The sequence below is a fragment of the Chelonoidis abingdonii genome, chromosome 9, assembly GCF_003597395.2.
Source record: "Chelonoidis abingdonii isolate Lonesome George chromosome 9, CheloAbing_2.0, whole genome shotgun sequence".
NCBI lineage: Eukaryota > Metazoa > Chordata > Testudines > Testudinidae > Chelonoidis > Chelonoidis abingdonii.
The window spans coordinates 40,521,018-40,546,161 of record NC_133777.1 but is presented as its reverse complement, the minus strand read 5'-3'; the positions used below and the strand labels follow the sequence as shown (position 1 = coordinate 40,546,161).

Here is a 25,144-nt window from a genome sequence, read left to right as displayed (position 1 = left end):
TTGCATGAGGAAAGCCACATTCATGGCTGCCCCCCCCACTCTTCCCCCTCCCTCCTGAAAAGTCCTAAGCGCCGCCAAACAACTGTTAGGCGGCAGGTGGGAATGCTGAGAGGGGGAGGAGTGGCGATGTGGCATGCTCGGGGGAGGAAGAGGTGGGGGCGGGGAGAACTTGGCTGCTGGTGGGTGTGGAGCACCTGCTAATTTTCCCCCATTGGTGCTGCAGCCCTGCAGCAACCACGGAGTCAGCGCCTATGGGTGGAGCAGTCTCGGAACCATTAACAGTTATCCTCAAGAACTTATGGATGATGGGTGAGGTCCCAGAGGAGTGGAGAAGAACAAACATAGTACCTATCTTTAAAAAGGGGAACAAAAAGGACCCAGGGAATTATAAACCAGTCAGCCTAACTCTGATACCTGGAAAGATACTGGACAAATTATTAAATAAACTGTTTGTAAGCACCTAGAATTTGTGGATGACACCAGGCTGGCAGGGATTGCAAGCACTTTGGAGGACAGGATTAGACTTAAAAATAGTCTTGAGAATTGGTCAGAATCAACAAGATGAAATTCAATAAAGACAATGCAAGGTGCTACACTTACGCACAACTACAAAATTGGGAAATAGCCAGGTAGGCAGTAGTGCTGCTGAAAAGGATCTGGGGGTTATACTGGCTCACACTGACTGTGAGCCAACTATAGATGCAGTTGTAAAAACACTTAATATCATGCTGGGTTGTATTAACTGGAGTGTCATAAGTATGACCAGTAACTGTTCCATGCTACTCGGTGCTGGTAAGGCCAATCCTGGAGTATTGTGGTCAGTTCTGGGTGCCACACTTTAAAAAGGATGTGGACAAGTTGGAGAAAGTACAAAGGACAGTAACAAAAAATGATAAAAAGGTTTAGAAAACCTGACCTGTGAGGAACAGTTTAAAAAAACCTGGGCATGTTTAATCTTAAGAAAAGAAGACTGAGCGAGAGCCTGATAACAGTCGTCAAGCATATTCAGGACCGGTGTAAAGAGGCCAGTGAGCAATTGTTCTCCATATCCATTTGAAGGGTAGGATAAGAAGTAATGGGCTGAATCTGCAGCAAAGGAGACTTAGGTTAGATATTAGCAAAAACTTTCAACTATAAGGACAGTTAAGTACAGGAATAGGCTACCAAGGGAGTTTGTGGAATCCCCATCATCGGAGGTTTTTAAGAAGTTAGACAAACACTTTTCAGGGATGGCATTGGTATACTTGGACTTGCCTCAGCACGGGGTGAGGGACTAGGCAACCTCTCAAGGTCCCTTCCAGCCCTACATTTCTGCGATTCTATCCTGTGATTCTATCCTTTGTGATTTTTACAGTAGAATGCTGTGATATCAAAGCCAAAGCACTGCAATTTACAAAGGAGAATGAGCCACAGGAGCTGATGAACTCTTAAGGAATAACATTCCTGTTTTCATGCAGTTGTCCCTGCTAATAAAAACTGAAACTTAGAATAGAACATTTCACTGGGGGCACTGGTAGATTTTTTTTTAATTATTTTTTTTAAGAAAATAGTTCTACCAGTTTATTTCTTCCCATAATGCCTGCAGTAAATATATAGCCTCATTTTCCCTAAGTGGCACAGGCTGATCTCTGGACTGTTGTTCTATATTTCTCAATTGTCTCCTTTGGTGTGGCAGTTTACAGAAGCGCATTGCAGAATGCCGGTACTGGCCAGTGGAGATTACCAGGGTGCCCGTGGTTACTTCCACCAAAGGGAAATCTAGCAAGTTAGACAAGGTAAATATGCCTAGAGATTTGTATATATTCGTATGATTATATTTCGGTGCCATTTTCCATCAGCAGTTCTGCTAAGGCAGGAACAGTTTCCAAACGGCAGAGGTGAGTTAGGGAGGGCTAGAGGCTTTGGTAATGGAGTAATCAGCCTTACAAAGCTGTCAAACAAATATCAGCATTTCAAGTTACAACACACAACTATCTTGCTAGTGCTCTTTAGTACCATGGCAACTGAAGATGGATTATTTGGGAAAGTAACTGCTTGAGAGAGTGATTAGCTGATCTTTCCTTTGGCCAAGATGTTCCTTGAGCACCTCTCAGATGTTCAGGGTCCTAAACTGGCCATATGATTTTGCAGCAATGTCTAACTGTGTTCTCCTTGCCCCATACTGGACACTAAGTTCCTCAGAACTCTAGCAGGACATTCTGTTTCCTAGTCAGCTGGTGAGTGCCTTTAGAGGCTTATCTCTTTGAGTGCCAGGATACAGCCCAGTAGGAACAGAGCACTTGGCTTCACTAAGAAAATGTGTCCTTGACTTGCAGAGTTTGGAATAATATTGAGTATGGAAGGTCTACAACATATTCTTTCCAGGTGACACAGGTTTATGCCAGCTGGGGAAACTTCAGTGATCGGACACTATTGATATAACTTTATTAGGAATTGGTGCAGTATGCAGAAGCCTGCAGTGATGGCCTGAAAACCTAGCAAAGAACAATCCTGAGAATAGTCATTTAGCTAACTCATGCCTGGTCTTGTTTGCCTTTCCAGGGAGATGATGATGGACAGATTTTCTTCCATGGCGTGGCATATGTCAACATGGTGCCTTTGCTGTACCCTGGTGTGAAGCGCATACGAGGGGCTTTCCGTGTATTTGCATATCAAGACAGTGAGGTGTTTGGGAAGGTGAGAATGGGCTTGTACTGTACGCTGCAGTACAATCTCCTTGTCCACCTGTGGTTATGCATCACATGTTTGGGAGCAGTCAGAGCTATCAGAATGGTACTTTAGGTTTGCCCTTACAATAAAGCTGGCTCTGAGACTTCACTGGATTTCCAGGTGCTCCCGGGAGAAGTAATAAGACAAGCTTATTGGAGCAGTTTCCTAAATGAGCCAATTTATTTCCTAAGCCATAGTATGAGGCACACATCCTGTGCAATGGGGTTTGGGGATTGAAGGGACCCTTAGGACATAACTTGTCTACACTCCTTTCTCTGGCAGAAGCTAATCAGTGTTATAAAAATCCTCCTCCCCCTTATGATAGGTGTTTTTCCCACCACTTCCTAGTGAGGCAGGTCCTCCCTAGGAAAATATAGTGGTTACTGGATCAGTGTAGTTACCACCAGCGATGGTCAAAATATTTTAATTAATTAAAAGGACCACATTGAGGTTGTAATTCATACAGTTTTTTCTATTTTAGTTTCTCTTCTCCCCTTCCCCCCAACCATGTTACTTTAGGCAAATATTAACATTCATGTTTCCTACAGTAATAACAGAATGTTGAGCTTCTTTCCATGTTTGTCCCAAAGCAGGAGAGACGCACACAAGGGAAAGTAAGTTGGTTTTACCGATCCCCTCATTCACCTTAACTGTTGACTTGGGATCACAAATATCCCAGGTGCAGTCTAGTAGCTGATGAAAACATCAGCCCTTTCCTGTGTGAGTCACATGAATTTTATCCTTCTAGGAGATGGATTATTGAAAAGCAGGTCCAGGCAGACAGCTTTCCTCTAGTCTCTGCTCCATAGGGTGACCAGATGTCCCGATTTTATAGGGACAGTCCTGATATTTGGGGCTTTTCCTTATATAGGCTCCTATTACCCCCCAGCCCCTATCCTGATTTTTCACACTTGCTGTCTGGTCACCCTACTGCTCCACAATATCCCAGCAGTGCTTTGGTGATGTCTTCTTTCCCATATGGTACTCCCCCCCTGGGTCACAATTATAAAAATACATTGTAACTTGCAAATAAAACAACACATGCTCTCTCTGTCTCTCTTACATTCTCATTTCCTGGTCTCCTTAATGGCATGGACTGGACCTTATGCTTGATGAGAGCTGTTGTCCAGGTGATGTAGCTAATTCAAACCAACCTAAGTTATTGCACTAACCATAGCTTTTAAATAGGTGCTAAACTGCAGGTGATGCAACCCTCTTATGCAGAGATAAAATGTTATTTAAAAAGGCAACCTCTGAAAAATGTTTAGTGATAATTTAATGACTCATTGCTGTGCTCTAGGATATGAAGGGTTGAGGCAAGAAGGATGGTGATGTCCAGTCTCGCCAGCTGCATTTCTTTTTTTGCCTCAATTTAATAATTTCCTCCTTTTTCAGACTAAGTGTCTTTTCAGCATTTTACGTGATCTTGGGCATCAAGCCAATCTGAACAAATTAGGGCCAGTGATCGCAGCCGCCAGCTCCCCTCATTCAAAAGCTATGCCCAGTAGGAACCAGAAAGAGGATAAAATGACCAAAGAGAAGGATGTTCTAAGAAAGGTAAGGGTTAGAGAGAAATTCACCCATGGTTATAAAGCTCTTGGACCTCATCATGCTTGTGTGACCTGGGGTGCCAGGGGCAGACCTCACTGAAAATGCCAAGGTCAGGGAAGCTTGCAAAAGGGAGAGCAGATACCACCAGTTTTGCGTGTTAACACTGAAGTTAAGCTCATCAACCAGTCACAAACTGTGCTTCTGATCTCCCCCACACTGGTTATCAAGAAGCTAAAAAGGAAATCACCCAGCCCCCTTATTGCATTCCAGTTCTCTGGCTCCCAATCAGCACCTAGGTCCAGGATAGTGAGAAGTTATTTAAAAAACTATGCTCACTATATAAAATGTTCTTCTGACCCCAAAGGGTCAGCCACATTACCAGGTCAGTATAAGGTCTGGTTCTTACCTGAAATACCATGCTGCCAGCCAATTCCTTAGTGTCTAAAACTAAAGGTTTATCATAAAGGAAAAAAGAGAGAACAAGAGAGTTGTTAAATGGTAAAGCACTCAGAAACATACAGAAACTTCAAAGTCCATGTATCATACTGGTGAGATTGCTGGCTTGAAAGTTCCTCTGGAACACATCCACAAGTGGATGGGTCATTCAGTCCTTGGTTCAGAGCTTCGTTTGTAGAAAAGTTACTCGAGGGTAAGAAGCAGGAATGAAGACAAAATGGAGAAGATGCAGCTGCCTTTTATATTCTTTTGCCATGTGGCTTGTACTTCCTGTGTCCCAAATGCAAGCTTCACAGCACATGGCATGGAAAAGCCTTAGAATTTTCTGTCTACCGGCGTACCCCTACATGCCTTGCTGTCTCATAAGTGCATCCCTTGCCTTCTCTCAATGAGTCAGTTGTATAGCTGATGACCCTTGATGGGCTATCAAACAAGCTAGGCAGTGCTGATGCCAATCTGTCTAGGGGGGTGTTACCCAGAAACACAGCACAAGTTTGGAAATAACAGATATAGCCTACATATCTATCACACACCATAAAAAAGTGATACAAACATATAAACAAGATTATCATACTTGGCAAATTATAACATTTTCACAGATACCTTACATTGCATATCTGGCCAGATTCCTTGCAATTTTATAATATAGTATCAGTAATATCACGAAGTGTCCCACATATTCCATACAGTGTCACAGTTTGTATAAGAGAAAGCAGGTTTGTGGAGCTCAGAAACTTGGAAACATTGCATGTTTTAGGACAGAAGGGAGGCAGGGGGCCAGCTAGTATTCCTTCTTCCTGAATGACTGAAAAATCGTCATCAGTTTGGAATTTCCCAATACATGATGCATGAACCAAATCTAACATTGAGAATGGCTTGGCTGTTTAATATTCATGACTTTCAAAACTGTAGCATGGTAAGCAGGTAATAAACATCTGTTTTTGGGGGAGGAGGGATAGCTCAGTAGTTTGAGCATTGGCCTGCTAAACCCAGGGTTGTGAGTTCAATCCTTGAGGGGGCCATTTAGGGATTTGGTGATTGGTCCTGCTTCATGCAGGGGGTTGGACTACATGATCTCCTGAGGTCCCTTCCAATTCTGTGATAACTGCTCTCTTGGTGTCACAGGGACTGGATTAATTTTGGGAAGTGTGAGGATCTTTGAATACTGAACAATGTAGGCCTTCTTTCTCTTTCTAGATGTCCACTACGATAAAATCTCAGGTGTCAGATACTGCTATAGAAACTGAAGCAACAGTGTGTCAGAACCTGGAAGGACAGGTAAGTGTGTGCTTTAAAGAGATGGAAAGAATCTGTAGACTGTCATTGTGTAAATGCCCATAGCCCAGATTCCAGCATCATCTACATAATTGACTTTTGCTAGGAGAGCTGAGGACTGGGGACTTTCACCTCTTGTGCAGCGACCACAGTGAGATCTCTCCAGTGACATCTGTGCACATGTTATCGTTCAAGTGGGGGATCAAAAATATCGGGGACTGAATTTAGGAGGGTTCTTCAATAGTTTTCATATTTTGGCTTCCTTCTCAAAAAAAATAAAGAAAAGAAAAGAATCGGAGGAGATTGTTTCTCCAGACCCGTGCATTTCTTTAACTTGATTTTGCTGTGATATAAAATCTTGAGGGCAGATAAGAAAATGAGCTGTTACTCTATGATTCCAGAAGAGTCCTTGGTAAACATATGATGTTGTGCTAAGGCTTCAGTCATGACAGCAATGACACTGAAAAATGTGACACTGAGAGAACAATGTTTGTCTTCACAGCAATACGTAGATGCAGGAACATTCCTGGTGATGGAAATAGAGCTGGCCAAGGCCTTGGTACCAAAACGATTGCCGGAGGAGCTCGCCAGCCGGTGCGTAAAGGCGAGACTGTAACATTGGAGTCAGGGGTTTGACTGTAAGCTCCTCAGGCCAGGGACTGTTTTGTAATGTATCTGTTAAATGTCATGCACACTTGTGGTGCTGTATAAATATAATGGGCCTGATCCAAAGTTTGTTGAAATCAACAGAAAAAATTGCCTTGACTTCATTGGGCTGTGGATCAGGCCCATTAAGAACAGGGAACTGGTGTGGTTTTGAAGACAGGAAGATAGATTCACATTTCACCTGGCCTTGTATGGTTCTTTTTAATGTATAATTTATTGAATAGGAAAAAGAGAATACTGAAAATCCGGCATGTGCGGGAAAAGGGTCTCACAAACTCTCTCGATGCACAACTGAATCAACAGACCTAAGGGAACAGCACCGGGGGGGCAGAGGGATAGAAGAGGGTGTGAGGGGAGCTACTGAGTCTTGGCTGAGGGGATGGCAGCCCACTTCAGGCTGGGAAGGGTGGTCCCAGCAGTTCCTACCTGCTTGCCAGCCCTCTGCGTCCCACTCTTGCTTCCACCGCTCTCGCTTCCACTGTCCCCGTCCTCCCACCCGCATGCACAAATTTACATGGGGGCAGAGCCCACACAATATTTCCATTGCAGGGGCACTACTCCCCACTGCCCCTGGAACAACACAAGAATTGCCATAATTCAGTAGGTCATTGGCCTACATAAACTGGTATGCTCTAGCAATGGCCTATGTCTGGTGCATAAGAGGAAGCCAAAACCCCTTTATAACAGCCTTCGTTTTAACTTTGTTTACACCAGTTCTACTTCTGGGCAACTTCACTGAATTTGGTGTAATTGGTCCTGATTTATGCTGGGGTAAGTGAGATTGGAATTAGGTTCAGTACACCCAGCCAGTTGTGCAATGCTGAACACTGGGCAGGAGGGCTTCTGGCCTGTGTTATACAGGAGATCATACTAGGTGACCACAGTGGCCTTGGGATCAGGGAATCTGGATTTGAAATCTGAATCTCTTCTGGCCCTGGATGGTAATCAGGTTACACCCAGAAGCATGCTCATCTAGTTGCAAACGTTATTCCTGTGTATGTCAATACTGAATCATTTCTGGACTCCTTTAAAATGCTGTGAATTCCACAGTCAGCTTCTGTGGGCTGAGTTTAAGATTCTCTATCAGTCTAAACTCATATTTCCAGCGTTATTTGCCTGATCATTGACCCTTAATAATATTTTCACATTTTCTAATAATAAAGTAGATAATGCTGTACAGTTTTCATTCCTGTCAGGAGTCATGGATTCCATGAGACTGATATTGACAAACATACAAGATCTGACATGTGGGGGTTTCATAGGGCAGCAGGTGGATAGATAAGTGAGGTAAGGGATGTACTTTGAATGTACAGGAGTGGGTGCTAGAGATCAATTAAAACATTGCAGGATCAGAAAGGGCCAGAGCAGTGGCTCACAGCACAAGTACTAGACACTGGACTAGATAGTATAGGGCAGTCAGGTTTGTGAAAAGAGCCTAGGGGCTTTATTCGCATTCATACTAAGCCCCCTTTACACCCTTTAATGAAAATCAGGCCTTGGGCCTTTAGTGAAGTGTGAGGCAACAACTAGTTATCCAAGAAGTCATGATGAGCCCCACACACTGAATGTAGAGATTTTTGTCTGCACTGAGTTGTTCTTGGTCTATGGTATGTCTACACGGCAGCTGGCAGAGTAAGTTCTAGTTCTACTGGAGCTGGCACACTGAAAATAGCAGTGTGGCTGTGATGGCATGGCAGCAGTTCAGGCTAGCTGCCCAAGTATTTACCCAGGAGGTCAGGCAGGATTGTACTCCGGCAATTAGCCCAAGCCACCACCTGTGCCATCATGGACACACTACTGCTTTTAGCATGATAGTTCAAGTGCATGTGTGTCTGGCTGGGTTGGGAATTGCCCTTCCAGCTGCTCTATGGACATTCCCTGTGAGGCTTCATAATTTCTCCCATGATCTGATTGTTTCTGTGCCTTATCCCAAGCTAACTATAACAGGCCGATAACCCTAGAAATACAGACTACTTGGGTCCAGGACAGATTGGGGCTGCTTTCTGCACATGGAATAGCTTCCTTCTGCTCTATCTCACACAGAGTTAAGGAGATGATTCCTCCACGCCCTCAGCTACCACGCCGGAGTGCAGGAGCTAAGAAGGTAGGTCCTCTCTGTGACTGTTTTCTGCTCCACAGGTGTCTAGTAACCCTCCACGATCCTTGTTTTCAAATCAACACTACCAAGAAGTCAGTAGTAGAATGAGCTAATAGGGCTATGTCTATACTACAGCCTGTGTCAACATAATGAATAAACCACTCCCCGGAGTGACATAAGTTACACCGACATAAGCAGTTGTGTGCACAATGTTATCTGACATAGCTTCTGCTGTTCACAGAGTGGTTTTATTATGCTGACGAGAGCTCTCTCCTGTTGGCATAAGTGTCTTCACCAGGTGTGCTGCTGCTGCAGCACTGTATATGTAGTCATGCCCTAAGATTTTCAGCGAACACGTTCCTTTCTAAAGGATGAACAGAATGAAGAAAGCGTTTAGGGATGTATTTTGTATATGGTACTTGTATCACACCTTTAAGGAACGCCTCCCCTAACCTGTGTTAGCTAGACTCATGCAAAATCAGAGAGGGAGGAAACAGCAGTAGTTGGGTTTATCCCCCACCCCCGACCCTTTCACTAGGTTGAGCTTGCTTCCAGCTACAGAGTCCTTGGGGTCTGTTCCTACCACAGCAGTCACCAGGACTCCATCTTCCAGCTCCAGGATACATGTCTTTGTGCACCTCTTCCACTCCATTACAGCTAGTTCATACTTCTGGGTCTTAATTCCTTTGTCTTTTAAGTCCAGGGTTTGCTGGTGGGCAGCCTTTTCTTTTTCCAGGGCAGTCTTTTCCTGGGCAAATTGCACATCAGTTTGCATTTGTTTTCCCTTTAGACCATCACTCGATGAGCTGGGATACCACAGAGAACCCCCTCCTGCCAGAACAGGCACCCCTCCACTCCTGTCTTGCTAATTAGACACTCCAGTCAGCTTCAGCACAGACACAGTGGTTGGGCCACACCCATCTGCAGTTCACTGAATCTGAGATACACTCAGTTCAGGGGCTTCTTAGTTAACAGGAACTTTCCCAGTGCCCAGAATTCAGCCTTTCTGAGCAATTTGCAACTTGTCTTTAACACTCAGATGCCCAACTCCCAATGGGGTCAAATCCCCAAATAAATCTGTTTTACCCCATATAGAGCTTATACAGGATAAACTCATAAATTGTTCACCCTTTATAATACTGATAGAGAGAGATGCACAGCTGTTTGCCCCCCCAGGTATTAATACATACTCTGAGTTAATTAATAAGTAAAAAATGATTTTATTAAATACAGAAAGTAGGATTTAAGTGGTTCCAAGTAACAGCAGACAGAACAAAGTGAAATACCAAGCAAAATAAAATAAAACAAGCAACTCTAAACCTAATACAGTAAGAAAACTGAATACACATAAAATCTCACCCTCAGAGATATTTCAATAAGCTTCTATCACAGACTGGATGCCTTCCTAGTTTGGGCACTGTCCTTTCCCCCGGTACAGTCCTTGTTCCAGCTCAGGTGGTAGCTAGGGGATTGCAGCCTCTTTTGTTCTGTTCCACCCACTTATATATCTTTTGCATAAGGTGGGAATCCTTTGTCCCTCTCTGGGTTCCCACCCTCCTTCTCAATAGAAAAGCACCAGATTAGAGATGGATTGCAGTTCAGGTGACGTGATCACATGTCACTGTAAGACTTAATTACCCGCTTGCCAGCACACACGTATACAGAAAGACTTGCAAGTAAAACAGCTATCTACAGTCAATTGTCCTGGTTAATGGGAGCCATCAAGATTCCAAACCACCAATAATGGCCCACACTTTGCATAACTACAATAGGCCCTCAGAGTTATATTTCATATTTCTAGTTTCAGATACAAGAATGATACATTTATACAAATAGGATGACCACACTCAGTAGATTATAAACTTTGTAAATGATACCTTACAAGAGACCTTTTGCACGAAGCATACTTTAGTTACATTATGTTCACACTCAGCATACCTTCATAAAATCATAAGAATGCAACGTCACACTGACAAATATAATATATTTGATGTAAAGCCTATTATACTACCATGGAAGAGATGACAATATCTGAAATACTAGATTATGCTGGAAAAATAAAACGCGCAATATCTAATTATAAAGGAGAAAGCTTCTATTTATACACAGACACCTTAGTAGTTATCAGTCACTGATGGGAAGGATATGACAGGTTAATTGAGGCTGAGTCAGATGTGCAGGAGGAGTGAGCTCTGTAACATAAGTCAATTTCAAGCTTTGTACTAGAAGTTACCTTTAAAGTCTGAATCCCAGGGCTAGATTCCTGTTTCAGGCTCCAACTTTTCTGTTTTCTAGGCCGTGGAAGATTACCACAATCAGATCACTAGTATTGCTGGAGCCATCCTGGATGAGTACCATGAGCTGTTTGGGAAGCAGATGGTTGATGGTGGTGTAATAGATCATCACACCCTGGAGGAACAGAAGTGTCAACTGAACTATGAACTCAACAGCTCAGGAAAATACTTTGCTTTTAAGGAACAGCTGAAGGCAAACCCTCCATTTGTATCTCTTTGATTGCCTTGTCAGTTCCTTCCTGACTCTTCCTTTTCAGCAGAGAGCTTCTGTACTTCAATAGGAACTTAAAATGACAGGTGCCATCTTACTGCAACTGAGGAGTCCCTTTCAATAGTCAGTACCTGTTCCAGCAGGGGCATAAATTCTGAGGTTTCTCTTCTCATGGGGTTGTCCAGTTGTCCAAGCTTTGGTTGCATGTCAGGAGAATCTTTTCTGTCAGTGGGGTACAGCTCCAAGCATGGACTCAAAAAGGGCATGTGTTTGCACCACATTTCTAGGCAGGTTTGGATTAGTTTCGAGCTAAAGGAAGGGATGAATAATCAGCTTTCCATATGCAGTAATCCTCTGTGTACAATTCTGGACCTAAACCATCCTACTAAGATGAAAAAAGAGTTCACTTCTTTGATTTACTTAGTCCTGGCCTACACTTGTACCACTCTGCCAATTGACCCCAGCCGTTGGAGGAACTGCCCTTTCTTGGGGTAAGAGCAGAATTCAGTCTCCATGTGTATTTATCCAATGCTCCACCATGGACTGCTCCACTAGTGGACTTGGGTCTGTCCAAGAGGGACCATAGTCTGCTAGGCTGAAAGTAGAATTCAGCTGCATTCACTCATTCCCTTAATCAGTGCTGTACATGGCCTTCTTTCATTAAATACATGTTATGGGTTCAGGCTAAATGAAGTTGATGTTTTTTGGCTCTCTGCTGCTGCCATAGAGGAAAGTGGTAGGTGAAGGGTGGGGCCCTATTGTCAAGTAGTTGTTTTACGTTCTCTGCAGCATGCAGTGGTGAAGATTGTGAGAGAAAAGTACTTGAGGACAACAGCATTCAACAACCTGGGGCAGCTACAAGCTTTCCTGAGTGAGCTGTATGTGTACCTGGTGGATCAGATGCACGTTGCTCTAAATCAGGTATGCAAACACCCAGTCACGTAGTAAGAACATTGTCAAGTGTGACTTGGAGTGTGTTTATTTCACTATGGAGCTGAGGCCTGACACGGCTTTCTTGGAAATCATTGGGGGCAGGATCAAGCCCTGAATATGCAATTACTACAATTAGCCTAACATGCAGCCCCAGAGACATTTTCAGAAACATTTTTAATCTACAGTATCTAGGTACTTCTATGGTCACACAGCCATAGAATATGTATGTGTATGAGGTGTCTTTGGATTGATGCATGTTAGAGGTGGATGGGGAGATGTCAGCTAGCAGACTTATATATATATATGATACAGATCTTTCATTGTGTATCAAAGACTCATGCTGGTGACATTACACAAATTAGTGGAGTAGGAAGCTTGCAATATTCTTGGTCCATATGGAAGTCCTTAGATGTTTCTTCGGTTTTTAAGATTGAGACCTTCTGATACCAATAGACCACAGGTGTAAATAATGGGGAAGACACCTCGCTTATGTGATGAAGGTCGCTCGAAGTCCGTGATTTTACATACCTGATAGTGAGATACATATCAGAGAGATGCAGGAGTGAGTCCCATTTGCCATCAATAGAATGATTTATTTGTCGCCCAGCCTGTAATGTATTGCATTTTGTATCACACTGGATTTGCACAGTGATGCCATACAGTGACCTTACCAAACTTCTGTGTGCTGATTTGACTTTATTTTATCTCCTGTGTCCTTGTCTCTTAACAGATACTGTCACAGGAGAGTACTGTCATTGCCTCACCCACCTTCACAAGCTGTGAGCAGCTCCGACTCTTTGCTCATGAAGCCGAAGTCAATGAGGATTATGCTCTGGCATCTGTCTACTATCAGGAGGTAACGGAGCTTCTCCCTTCCCTTCCCTCTCTCCAGGCACATTGTTTGGCACAGTGTGTTACAGGGATGACAGTGGGGCTGAAATCAATGAAGACCTCAAGTTTCTTACTGTAACTCCACTGTAGGCTGGGCACAGTGAAGGAAGGATGATGCAGCTCAGTAGGCTTAGCATTTACCATTGAGAGGCGGTTGTCAGGATAAGGCTTTTCTCAGGCTGAAGCATGACAGAGGCTGACCACATCATTGTGGGCTTTCATCCTGATGGGGAGGGGAAAACAACTGGATCTGATGAGCTGTCACAAAAGGCAGCTAAAGTGAGAATTGGAAGATTATGTCATCTAACAAGAAGTGAAGGAGAGCTAGAAGGAAAAGCAACAAGAAGACTGGCTAAAGATGGAAAACTCTCTGCTCCTTACTCCCAGGTGAAGGAGGCAAAAAGACTGAAGGTGGGTAGACTGAAGGTTGATGCTGGTCATGATCCCTGCTTAGGAGAAACTCTAGCTCATAGCAAATAAAGGCTGACAGTTAGCAGTCAAATGTTGGGGTGAAGCTACAGAAAGGGAGATTGGCATAAAACTGGACCCCCTCTGTTATAGCTTTCCTACTCAGATCTGAACCTTAGAGTTCAGAACATAAGATGCTAGCATGAAACCTCCAAGCTTATTTACCAGCTTAGATCTGATATCGCTGCCCCAGACAGGAATTTCAGTGCCTGCCTCACTCTGGTCTCCCCAAAACCTCCTGGGGACCCCAAGACTCAGATGCCTGAGTCTCACAACAAGGGAAATAACCCATTCCCTTCTCCCTCTTTACTCCCCAAGCTTCCCTCCCTGGGTTATCCTGGAAGATACTGTACTAAACTCCTTGAATTACAAAACAGAGAGGACAATTCACCTTCCCCCTCTTCTTTTCCCTCCACAATTCCTGGTGAGCTGCCAGCTCAATCCCCTTGAGCCCCACTAGAAAATCCAAACAGGTCTTAAAAAAGAAGCTTATTAAAAGAAGAAAAAGACATAAAAATGGTCTCTGTATCAAAGATGACAATAATACAGGGTTATTGGCTTAAAAGAAAACATGAATAAACAGCCTTATTCAAAAAGAAATACAATTTAAAACATTCCAGCAACTACACACATGTAAATACAGAAAAACAAAATAAGCCTGTCTTTCTACCTTTGTACTTACACTTGGAAACAGAAGATTAGAAAACCTGGAGATAGAGAGATCCTCTCTCAGAGCCAAGAGTGCACTAGAACAGAACAAAGAACACACACCCAAAAACTTCCCTCCCTGAGCTTTGAAAAATCCGGTTTCCTGATTGGTCCTCTGGTCAGGTTTTTGGTTCCCTTTGTTAACCCTTTACAGGTAAAAGAAACATTAACCCTTAGCTATCTGTTTATGACACCCTCATTCTGAACTTCTGCATCAGCTAAAACTCCAGGAATCCTAACTGTAGCAATGGTATCTTTTGCCTAGAGGCTGGCTCGTGGCCGCCAGATTGTCCAGCACTGGCTAGATTATGGGGCATTCTGTCTCTTGATGGAGGAAAATATCAAAGCCCAGGAATGTTTTCGTGAAGCTCTTTCTCTGAACCCAAGTCACCTGCACAGGTACTGCTGGTTCTGGCTAGGAGAGATGGCAGGGAGAAGGGTCTGTTTATTGTCACTGATTTAATCAGTTGTGGGTTTTTTGTGGGTAACCTGTTTTACATCCTCTCTAGCTTGCTGCTGTGTGGTATCATAGCTGTCATGATGGAGCACTATGAAGAGGCAGAAATCTTCTTTGAGGATGCCACCTGCTTGGAGCCATCCAGCATCCTATCCTGGACTCTCTTAGGTATGAGATCAACTGAATATGTACCTTTTGATAAACTCTGTAGTTCTTTGGTTTTGCTCTTTATTTTGGTCTTAATCCCCATTGCTTGCTCTGTTGCTGTACGAGCAGGAGTATGGAACCCAACAGAACAGAGGGAAATAGATGCAACACCTTCTCCATCGTGCAATTCTTTTGTCCTCCCCTCAGGTTTGTTCTATGAAATACAGGAAAATGATATTCGGGTGGAGATGGCCTTCCATGAGGCTAACAAACTACTGAAGGCACGACTGGCCAAAGAGAAAAACATCGCTGAAGCTGCTGAAGGAGGAGGAAAAAAGCTATACTCTCTCTCTGCCACAGTTCTAAGAACTGTCACGTCTCCCCAGGAAGACACCCTACCAGGTAAGTCAGCAATGTAGCCAGCAGCCAATCAGACTGGCGAGAAGGGCACTCAGATTTAATGTGGAGGGATGCTGTAGAGTGAAATGCATGAGAGGAAAGCTAATGTTGGCTCTTTTGATGCAAGCAGTCAATCAAAGTGGGGGCACTGGGGATGTTCCAGCTGGAAGCAGAAATTGATGGAGTCTGGTATATTTCTCTATTGTAATCTTGTTTATTTAACAAGAATATGCAAAGTCCTGTTTCTCTGACTGCAGAGGGAACCAAGAACAAAAGGAGCAACTTCTTAGCTTACCACCTCCAAGCCGGCCAACACTAGACCTGAAACTTCTAACTCTCTCTTCTAAGGGCACGTCTAAACTTGCAAAGTTACAGCACTGGCAGTTACAGCACTGCTCAGAGAGCGCAGAAGGGAAACTGCTGTTCTGTGTTCACACTGATAGCTGCCTGCGCAATAGCGTGTTCACACTTGCGGCACTTGTAGCGCTATTCAGAGAGGTGCACTCTGGGCATCTATTCTACAGAGCACCTCTTTCTCTTTTGCTGCTAAGAATTGTGGGAAAGCGGATGGTGTTGCGGGGCATCCTGGTTCCAATCCTAATGCCCTGTGTTGCATTTCTTCGCATCCCATCAATCCCTGTGTTTCCGTCCACATTTGGCACCATCTTTCAATGGTTTGTGTACTGTGTGCCCTGCCTCTTTTGGGCTGCAGGAATGGATCCCGAACTGCTGACCAGTATGCTGCTCGCTCTGACCAACACGTCACGAGTGGCAGTGGAGTTATTCCTTAAACTACAAAGGCAAGAAGAGTGCGACACTGATCTCGCCACGTGTAATAGCTACGACAGGAGATTGTTTGTGGCATTCACGGAGGTGCTGACCACAGTGGAATGCTGCTTTTGGGCTCGGGATTGAATCGTGATGAATGTCTGGGATGATGAGCAGTGGCTGTAGAACTTTTGCATGAGGAAAGCCACATTCATGGGACTGTGTGATGAGCTCACCCCAACCCTGGGGCGCAAGGACATGAGAATGAGAGCTGCCCTGTCACTGGAGAAGCACGTGGCAATAGCACTGTGGAAGCTGGCTACTCCAGACTGCTACCAAGTGGTCGCTAACCAGTTTGGAGTGGGAAAGTCAACCGTTGGAGTCGTGTTGATGGAAGTGTGCAGGGCCATTAATTGCATCGTACTCCGAAAGGCTGTGACTCTGGGCATGATATTGTGAATTGCATTGCGTGACATTGTGGATGGCTTTGTACAAATGGTCTTCCCTAACTGCAGAGAGGCAACAGATGGCATGCACATTCCAATTCTGGCACCAGACCACCTGGCCACTGAGTACATTCATCGCAAGGGGTATTTCTCAATGGTTCTCCAGCGCTTGTGGATCACCGTGGGCATTTTACAGATATTAACACAGGCTGGTCTGGAAAGATGCATGACAAACATCTTTCGGAACACTGGCCTGTTCAAGAAGCTGTGACTTTCTTCCCAGATCAGAAGATCACCATAGGGGAAGTCGAAATGTCCATTGTGATCCTGGGAGACCCCGCCTACCTCTTAATGCCGTGGCTCATGAAGCCATACACGGGGCAACTTGATAGCAGCAAGGAGGTTCAACAACAGGCTGAGCAAGTGCAGAATGACTGTGGAGTGTGCATTTGGCCATTTAAAAGCCCGCTGGCGCTGCCTTTATGGAAAGCTGGACCTGGCCAATGACAATATTCTTATGCTTATAGCCGTGTGTTGTATGCTCCATAATATTTGTGAAGGGAATGGTGAAAGCTTCACTCAGGGCTGGACCGCAGAGGCTCAACACCTGGAGGCTGAGTTTAAACAGCCAGAGACCAGGGCTATAAGAGGGGCCCAGCGTGGGGCCGTAAGGATCAGGGATGCCTTGAGGCAGCAATTTGAAGATGAAAGACACAAATTTTTGTTGCTATGCTTGGGATTGCAGTGCTTGTAATGCTAGGAGGTGATTGCTGCACACGATGCAAGAAGGGGCCTTAATATCATTGTATGTTGCTTTGCAGTGCTATTATTGCTTTCAAACACAATTCTTTTATTAAAAGACAACAACTGAAGGAGAGAGTCAAACGAAAAAATTCATCAGCAGGGAGTGGGAGCGGGTATGGGGGAAGGGAAGTTCTCAAGAGGAGGAGGGGTCCTGGGACAACTACAGATTTGTGTATGTCCAGGGATCATACCCAACCTTTTCCTTTGGAGTACAATGCAACCAGTGCTGTACTTCAGCAGGGCCAAACTGCAGAGGGATGAGTGATGAGTGCAGTGGGTAGTGGGAGTCCACACTGCTGGACTGTGAGGAGGACGGAGTGGAATGCTGTGAGCAGAGAGTGGAGCCAGGAGGTTGATAACAGTGTGTGGGGGGTGCATGGGAAAGAGTTTTGTGACAGCGGTTTCAAGGGAGGGCGGGCACGGAGCTGCTTGGTTTGCAGAGCTAGTCGCCTGGAATGTGTCCACTTGGCGCTCTATAACGGTTAGGAGCCATTCCATGCCTTCTTTCTTGTGTGCTGTGTTCTCCCGTCAGTCCTTCTCACTGTGCTGCCACTCCTTCAATTCCTGTTTCTCGGCGGCTGAGTGCATCATAACCTCACACAGAAAGTCCTCCTTAGTTCATCGTGGCCACTTTCTAATTCTGCATAGTTGTTCTGCCGCCGATAAGGCAGGCTGGGTTCCCAAGGTCATCTCCGTGAAGTTTAAATGCAACATTTTACAGAAGCAGTATTGTGTGCAACACAGACAACAGTGATTGAGTGCTTTTAAACACAGCCAGTACTCACACACCTGTCACTAACTGGCTGACCCCAGGCAAGCACACATGAGCCACAAGACCCCCAAAATTGTGAGTAGCCACAGGGGCAGGGTAAATCACTGTTCTTGGACCCTGCTGGACACTGGGCACCTGGCTCTTGGGTAGAGCCAATACTGTAGGGTGGGGCTGATAATAATTCCTCTCCTCACATTTTCAACAGGCTGTGTTCATTATGGAAGACATCTTGGCTGCTGAGGGTGAGGAGGAAATCAAGGGAGGGTCTTCTCCAAGCCTGCAGCTTCCGCCCTTGCGCCTATGCGGCTAGCCAGTGTGCAGCAATGGTTCCTCCTTCCCCTCCCCCCGTCACAGCAAAGTGGCACGGGAAAGTTACTGTTAATGGGGCAAGAAACAAAGCAGCTCTGCCGAGGAACCTGTGACAGTAGATTGCCCACTATCTCCATGAGAGTTTCCTGGAGATCTCTGAGGGAGTCCCGTGAAGTGAGGGAGTCTATCAACAGCCTGTTCTGCCGCTCAGACTAGGCATGCGGTGGGAGACAAGCCTGCTTTCTGTAACCCTCCTGCCCCCAACAACTCGCTTCATCAATTCCCCAAATCAGATCCACTTACCAGGGGCCTCTTCTCCTGTTTGCACTTCACCAAGCTCCGACTGCTGTGACTGGCTAGGCTCTTCCAGGATAGAAAAGAGCTCCTGACTGCATATATCTCTGGCTTCCAAGTCATCTTCTGCCTCTGGGTCCCCCTCCTTCCTCCTCCTAGCTCGGTCTACTCTTGACTGGCATGTGAGCCAACAGTATCCACAGGGGCCTTCACAGTGGAGGTTGGGTCACCACCAAGTATCGTGTCCAGCTCTTTGTAGAACCGGCAGCTTGTGGACACAGCATCAGAGCAGTGGTTTGCCTCCCATGCCTTGTGGCAGGCATTCTGCAGCTCCTTCACTTTTACCCTATACTGCAATGTGTCCCAGTCATGGTCCCTTTCTATCATGCATCGTGAAATCTGTCCGTAGTATCATAATTCCTATGGCTGGAGCGCAGCTGGGACTGCACAGCTTTCTCTCCCGAAATGCCAGTGAGATCCATCAGCTCAGCATTGCTCCAAGTGGGGGATCACCTGGTGCGTGGAGCAGGCATGACCACCTGGAAAAATGTGCTGAGACCACTGTATGCATCACCAAGCAAACAGGAAGGGGACTTTCAAATTTGCAAAGGAATGTCCTGGGTGGGGCTGACAGTTGCTCACCTAAGGAAAGGGCAGTAGAGTTCAAACCGGTGACCAGAGAAGTGAGAACAGACATTGTGGGACACTTCCAGGAGGCCAATCGCAGTGCTGTAATTGCCACAGTGTCTACACTGGCACCACAGAGCTGTAGCCCCAGCGCAGAAAATGCTACACCTCTTGTCGGGGTGCTTTTTTTTTATAGCGCTACAACTGCGCAGTTTCTACGCACTAAGTGGCTTGGCAGTGTGTACACCTTGGAATTACAACACAGAAAGCTGCTTTATTGCGCAGAAACTTGCCAGTGAAGACAGAGCCGTATTGATACTTCATTATAACTTTGCAAGGTATTAACGTAACCAAAAATCTATTCACAGGGATTTGCATCCAGCGCAGTATTTTCCCAGCAGTCCTGGGACCATTCTTTTTCTGCAATTTTCTGAGTTCTCTCAGGTACAGCATCTTGCTAAGAAATGACCAATTTATGGAGAACTTTTCATTGCACTTAATCCATTGTGGGGTTTAGTTCCAGATGAGGCTCCAAATGGCTCCCTGAAAGTACAGCCAGATTCTGTAGAGCCTGTTGTAACCATCCAGCTGCCAGAAGATGATCCTGCAGTTAAACTGACCAAGAAACTTTCCCCCACTCTCAGTAAGAACAAGGAGACGTCCCAGAAAGGTTAGAAAGTGGGGTCTCTGGCTTAGAGAGAGGGGGGATTTCGGTGCTGGGGCAGAGGGTTGGGACTTCACAGCAACCAGTGGCAAAGATGTGAGATTAAGTAGAGATAATACAGGAGATTGTCAGTAAAAGCTAACTTACTTGCTGTTCAGTTAATCAGGATAGGGTACAAAGCAGCAAGGTTTGCTCTCCAACCTAGGTTAAGAATCGTCAGCAAAGTGGATTTTCTTGTAGACAGTCGAGCCAGCGCCTGACTATCTACACTGCCATTAGACAGCATCTGAACCAAGCCCCACAAGCCTGAGTCAACTGTCATAGACCAGCCCCAGGTTTTTAATTTTAGTATAGATATACCCTTTGTGACAATGGTGTAGCTTCCTTTTGCATCATCTATCAAAACTTAAGCACTTAAAAAATCAAAGAAATGACTAGTTAAGGTCAGCTGTGGCCTATCCTGCTCACATAATAAACAAATACATGATATGGTTATGGATTATTACTGTTATTCTGAACCTCTGGTATTTTCAGCACCCATGAGCCTCTCTCTCTTGTTATTATTTCAGTAATGAAGAAAACTAATGGAGGAGCACTTGATCCATCACATGCGGTGGCCCCTGTCTCCCCTTCTGGACTTTCACAGCCCTCCCACACAATCTTCATGGAAACCATACGCTTCTTGATGGAGGTCAATGCTCTACAGGTCAGTGCAGCATGAACTGGGGAAGGAAGGTGGCATTAGGATTTTGAACTCATTTCCATGGGTGACAGTTACTTCCCTGTGGTATTAAAATAGTGAGATCATGGCAGCTTCCAGTAGGATGTTCTTATGGGTTTAAAGAGGGCTATGCAGACTCAACTCATCAAACATCAGTCAAGTCAACATTATTGTCAAGTGCTGCCAAGATATGGCTGTTTAGAGAATTCAGAGCTGAAATGATCCTAAGATGCATCAAAAATAACCTTAGCTAGGCAAAGTAATAGGAGTGTTCAAATCCACCACTGGTTTGTTGCAGGAAGAACAGGTAATCCATTTTTTGTCCATAAAAGAGCCGTTTCAAGGATAGTTTTGAGAGGAAATGCCTATTATTTTGATGCATCCTACAGACCAGGTGGTCACTTCTTGGATCAGAATACCCATCCACGCACTTCTGTGTGCATGAGAGTAACCTTTCACATGCATGTGGAGGGCCTCCCTTCCAAAACAATGGCTCCTTGTGGGTTTCATCAGATGCTTATACATCAGAATGGCCTGTGAGCAATAGCCATTCTGATGTATAAGCATACGTCTTTGACCTTAGTACTCCTCTACCACTGATGCATTGGGCAGTCTAGTTCCTCCTTTGATTACAGTCACTCACTACTTGTGGTATTTCTTCCCAGGTAATGCCAGTACATTCACTATCTTCTGTCACTATTTTCTGCCAGTTCTTCCTTTGCCTTCCTCGTTTTCTCTTTCCTCTCTTAGGTACCCAATTCAATGCTTTCTTACCATATTGCCTCATGCATTAAAACCATGCAATGTTAATATCCCAAAGGAGCACAAAACACTTTCCAAACTTTCCAAACCAATATACAAACAGCAGCCCTAGAAAAAGGTGTGCAGTGGGAGGCCATGGAGGCACCTGGGAGACTCATTGCCCCCAGACCTCCTCCTCAGTCCAAATGCCAGCTTGTATGCGCCCCACATCCCCTAATCCAGGTTCTATCTCTCTCACATATTCATCTTCCCTTCAAGTTAAGACCAGCAGCACCAGTATCAGTCCATTGGACAACCTTTGTCCATTAGATCAGAGCTACTCTTTGAGCAACCACTGGAGGGTTATCAGAGGGACAAGCTGTCTTCATAATAGCACTCCAAGCTCCTCTTGTATTGCATCTTTTCTTTCAGTTCTGTCCCCACTATCTCCTAGCCTGTATTGACAGGGGCCTCCTTGAATGCAGTGACTTCCACATTGTGCTGTATGACGTTAACCTGACATGGGAAATTTGCTGAGCAAACAAAAACAACTAAAAGCATCTGAAGCTAAAATTTAAAAGGAAAAAATGTATCTGTCCAGTGTTTGAATTGCTAATGAGACACCCGCTTATTAAATCAGGGGATGCCTTGGGGGAACAATGTAAAGTCATCTTGAGACATTACCTATGTGTTCCAATACCTACAGTGCATGATGAGCATGCTGGTTGTCTGTCACAGAGGAGGCTGCACGTTATCCCTTTTCTCCATGCTGGGAGCAGAACAGGGGTTGGGATGTTCATGGCTGGTGTTAGTTTTGTTACAATGGCTGCCTGTGGCTTTCTCTTTCAGTTTGTTCACAGGGCGCTAGCACATGAACTACTGTGCCAGCAGGAAGGACCCAGCTGTGAATATTACCTAGTGCTGGCACAAACACACTTGCTCAAGAAGGACTTCTCTAAGGCTGAAGAATGTCTCCGAGAGGCTATTCAGATTGACTACCTGGTAACTTTTTTTTAGCACTATGCTGCCCTGAGCAGTCAATGTGCTCTCTGAGAACACAAAGAGCTTTGCAGAACAATTCAGCATATCCCCTGCTATGTTCGTTCCAATGGGTCAGGTCCTGAGGTCTTGACTTGATCCTTATTCAATCAAATTCCCGTTGCAGTCAGTAGGAGTTTGCCTAAGCAAGGATTACATAGATGTTGAGTAAGAACATCAGGATTTGGCCTGTTTCACTTCTCTCCTCCTTTATTTAGTTCATTATTTTGCATTTTAGTTGATCTTCTACATGAGGCAACACATCAGGGTGAGGACTCCTCTTTGTACATATCTCTGTCTTTCTTTCCCCTCAGTATACATGTTGCTCTTGGGGGAATTCTGCGCCACTGTGCAATGCAGAATTTTGCAGAAATTAACATTGTGCATGCAGAATTCTCTCTCTCCCACAGAAATGGGCTGCAGTGCTGCTGGCTGCAGAGCCCAGCTTGCACACTGAAGGCACTGCCAGGGGGAGGGAGCTAAAGGGTTCCTGACCGCTGCAGTTCCCAGCACGCTCTGTGGGAAGAAAAGGGCAGTGCAGGAAACTCCATGCAAGCTTGGGACCAAGCATCAGGCTGTTTGTCCCTCCGGCTCTGGGGCGAGGTGTCTAGGCTGCAGGGGGGTAGGGATCTGGGTAGGGGGGCCCCCTATGGCTGGGCTCTGGTGGGGAGGACGGCAGGTATCTGGGCTAGGGGGAACCCGTGGCTGGGCTGGGTGGGGGAGGGGGTTTGGGTGTATTGGCTGTGGGGGGGTCCCTGCAGCTGGGCTGTGGAGGGGAGGAGTTGTGGGTGGCTGGGCTCTGTGGGAGATGGGGGGAAGGGGACAGAGAAACAGGTGCTGGGTTGTCATAGGGGTTTCTTTAACTCTCTGCCCGGGGGGGGGGGGGGGGGGTTTGTGTGTGTCTGCATTGTTACAGACAACTTGCTGACAGGTATTTTGAATAAATTACAAAAACAATTGAAACTGGCATGATTCTGCAGTGTTATTTTGACAAATAAAATTTACAGAATTTTGCAGAATTTAAAATATTGTGTGCAAGAATTTTTAATTTTGGTGCAGAATGTCCCCAGGAGTAATATGTTCCTTTCCCCCTGTGTGACCATGTGCACTTCTCTATTCAGATGAAAGGGAGATGCATCTTTTGAGAATGTCAAGTTGAATGGAGCATGCAGACAGCAGCAGAACTAATATTGCTAAATGTTTTTTAATATTTGTATTTGTCACGGATTAGGCCCCCATTGTGCTAAGTGCAGTATTTGTTGTGCAAAGTACTCCTCGCTACAAACTCAAACTTGCTTGTATGGAAAATACATATCTCAGCAAATAGCCTTCATCATCTCCCTTACTTCTGACCTTAGATGCTATCCAGTTAATCTCTTGTCCACTTTGCCCTACCTGTCTCACTTTGTCTAACTACTGGGTTTGTTTACATAGAATCCAAATGTTTGGGGACAGAAAGGGCACCTGTGCTACCTAAGTGGAAATCTTAGTGAGGCAAAGGAATGCTATGAGCGAACCATCAGCTTTGTAACGGATGCTTCTGAGATACACTTTGTTTACCTGCGATTGGGGTCGATCTATCTGAAAGAGAAAGAGGTGAGGAGCTGAACATGGGATCTAAAAATGGGAGACAAACCAAGGCAGGGAAAGTAACTATTCTGGATGAATAATGTGAATTGCAACTTTTATTTTCATAGCTGCAGATCAGACAATGCAATTAAGTCTTTTAATGAACTCAACTCTTTGGAGCAGAGATCTGTTTTACTTCTTTGTGTGTACAGTGCCTAGCGCCAGTCCTGACCAGGATCTCTGGGTGCTGCTCTAATAGTAACCCCAATAATTTTTCTAGCACTAGATATGGAGAGCTAAACATTTCTTGTTGGCTTGTTAATCTGAGGCTCTCAGGGGCTATCCAGGCAGAACTGCCTGCTATGGGAAATGTGAGTAGGTTCTTGGCCACAACCAACAGCATTTGGATGGTAGCGTCCCCTCCTATATGAGCCCAGTTGGATATTTGGTGGTTTCAGCGTGCCTGTGGAGGAAGAGCAGCCATGGTGCAGAGTGAATGGTTACATTAGAGAGAGCAATTTACTGATCTCTTCTCTTGGCAGTATGATAAGGCAAAGGGCACCTATATGCTGGCCTGTAAGAAGTCCTCATCCTGCCTGACCTGGCTGGGAGTAGGAATCGCCTGCTACAGGGTAAGAGAGTGAAAAGCATCCATGCTTGGCCAGTCTTTAAACAATTGCATGGATCTTGGGAAGATGAGATTATGACTTGACTCTCCACTGTTCCCCTTTCCTTAGGTAAAAGCTGTTCATCCAAACTATCTGGGGGACCAGAGTTCTCTAAGGCTGTTCTTAGGGTAAAGGCCACATTGCACTGGGTGCCATCATGGTTACATGCATGAGACTCTCTGATGCTAAAATGGAAAGTCTGAGAGAAAAGTTACTCTAACCAGCTGTAGAACAGACAATCACTATATAGCAATTAACTCCTCCTGGGACTAGAATCTCTTTTCTCAGGGTATGTCTACACTGCACAATTATTTCAAATTAGCTTAAACCGATATTACAAAACAGATCTAATAAAATCGGTTTAGCGCATCCACAGTGGGATCCCGAAATCGATTGTTTGCGTCCATGGTCCAAAGCTACCATCGATTTCAGGAGCGGTGCACTGTGGGTAGCTGTTCCT

The 25,144-nt window shown here is 45.1% G+C and overlaps 1 protein-coding gene and 1 long non-coding RNA gene across 2 annotated transcripts in view; one reads left to right on the top strand and one right to left on the bottom strand.

Annotated features, from left to right (window-relative positions):
- The window catches only part of CFAP70 (cilia and flagella associated protein 70), a 43,880-nt gene that overhangs the window by 12,499 nt on the left and 6,237 nt on the right, over positions 1-25,144 (top strand). The window contains exons 9-25 of the mRNA XM_032794694.2: positions 1,676-1,775; positions 2,542-2,676; positions 4,105-4,266; positions 5,914-5,994; positions 6,494-6,585; positions 8,701-8,761; positions 11,051-11,242; positions 12,050-12,181; positions 12,924-13,049; positions 14,526-14,659; positions 14,770-14,885; positions 15,072-15,266; positions 19,801-19,953; positions 20,517-20,653; positions 22,259-22,411; positions 23,882-24,043; positions 24,559-24,648. Of these exons, the coding sequence (XP_032650585.1) occupies positions 1,676-1,775; positions 2,542-2,676; positions 4,105-4,266; positions 5,914-5,994; positions 6,494-6,585; positions 8,701-8,761; positions 11,051-11,242; positions 12,050-12,181; positions 12,924-13,049; positions 14,526-14,659; positions 14,770-14,885; positions 15,072-15,266; positions 19,801-19,953; positions 20,517-20,653; positions 22,259-22,411; positions 23,882-24,043; positions 24,559-24,648 (2,221 nt within the window). The remainder of the gene's footprint in view (positions 1-1,675; positions 1,776-2,541; positions 2,677-4,104; positions 4,267-5,913; positions 5,995-6,493; positions 6,586-8,700; positions 8,762-11,050; positions 11,243-12,049; positions 12,182-12,923; positions 13,050-14,525; positions 14,660-14,769; positions 14,886-15,071; positions 15,267-19,800; positions 19,954-20,516; positions 20,654-22,258; positions 22,412-23,881; positions 24,044-24,558; positions 24,649-25,144) is intronic.
- The window catches only part of LOC142047317 (uncharacterized), a 5,440-nt gene continuing 4,958 nt past the window's right edge, over positions 24,663-25,144 (bottom strand). Inside the window, exon 3 of the long non-coding RNA XR_012656524.1 lies at positions 24,663-24,962. This is a non-coding gene — a long non-coding RNA (uncharacterized LOC142047317). The remainder of the gene's footprint in view (positions 24,963-25,144) is intronic.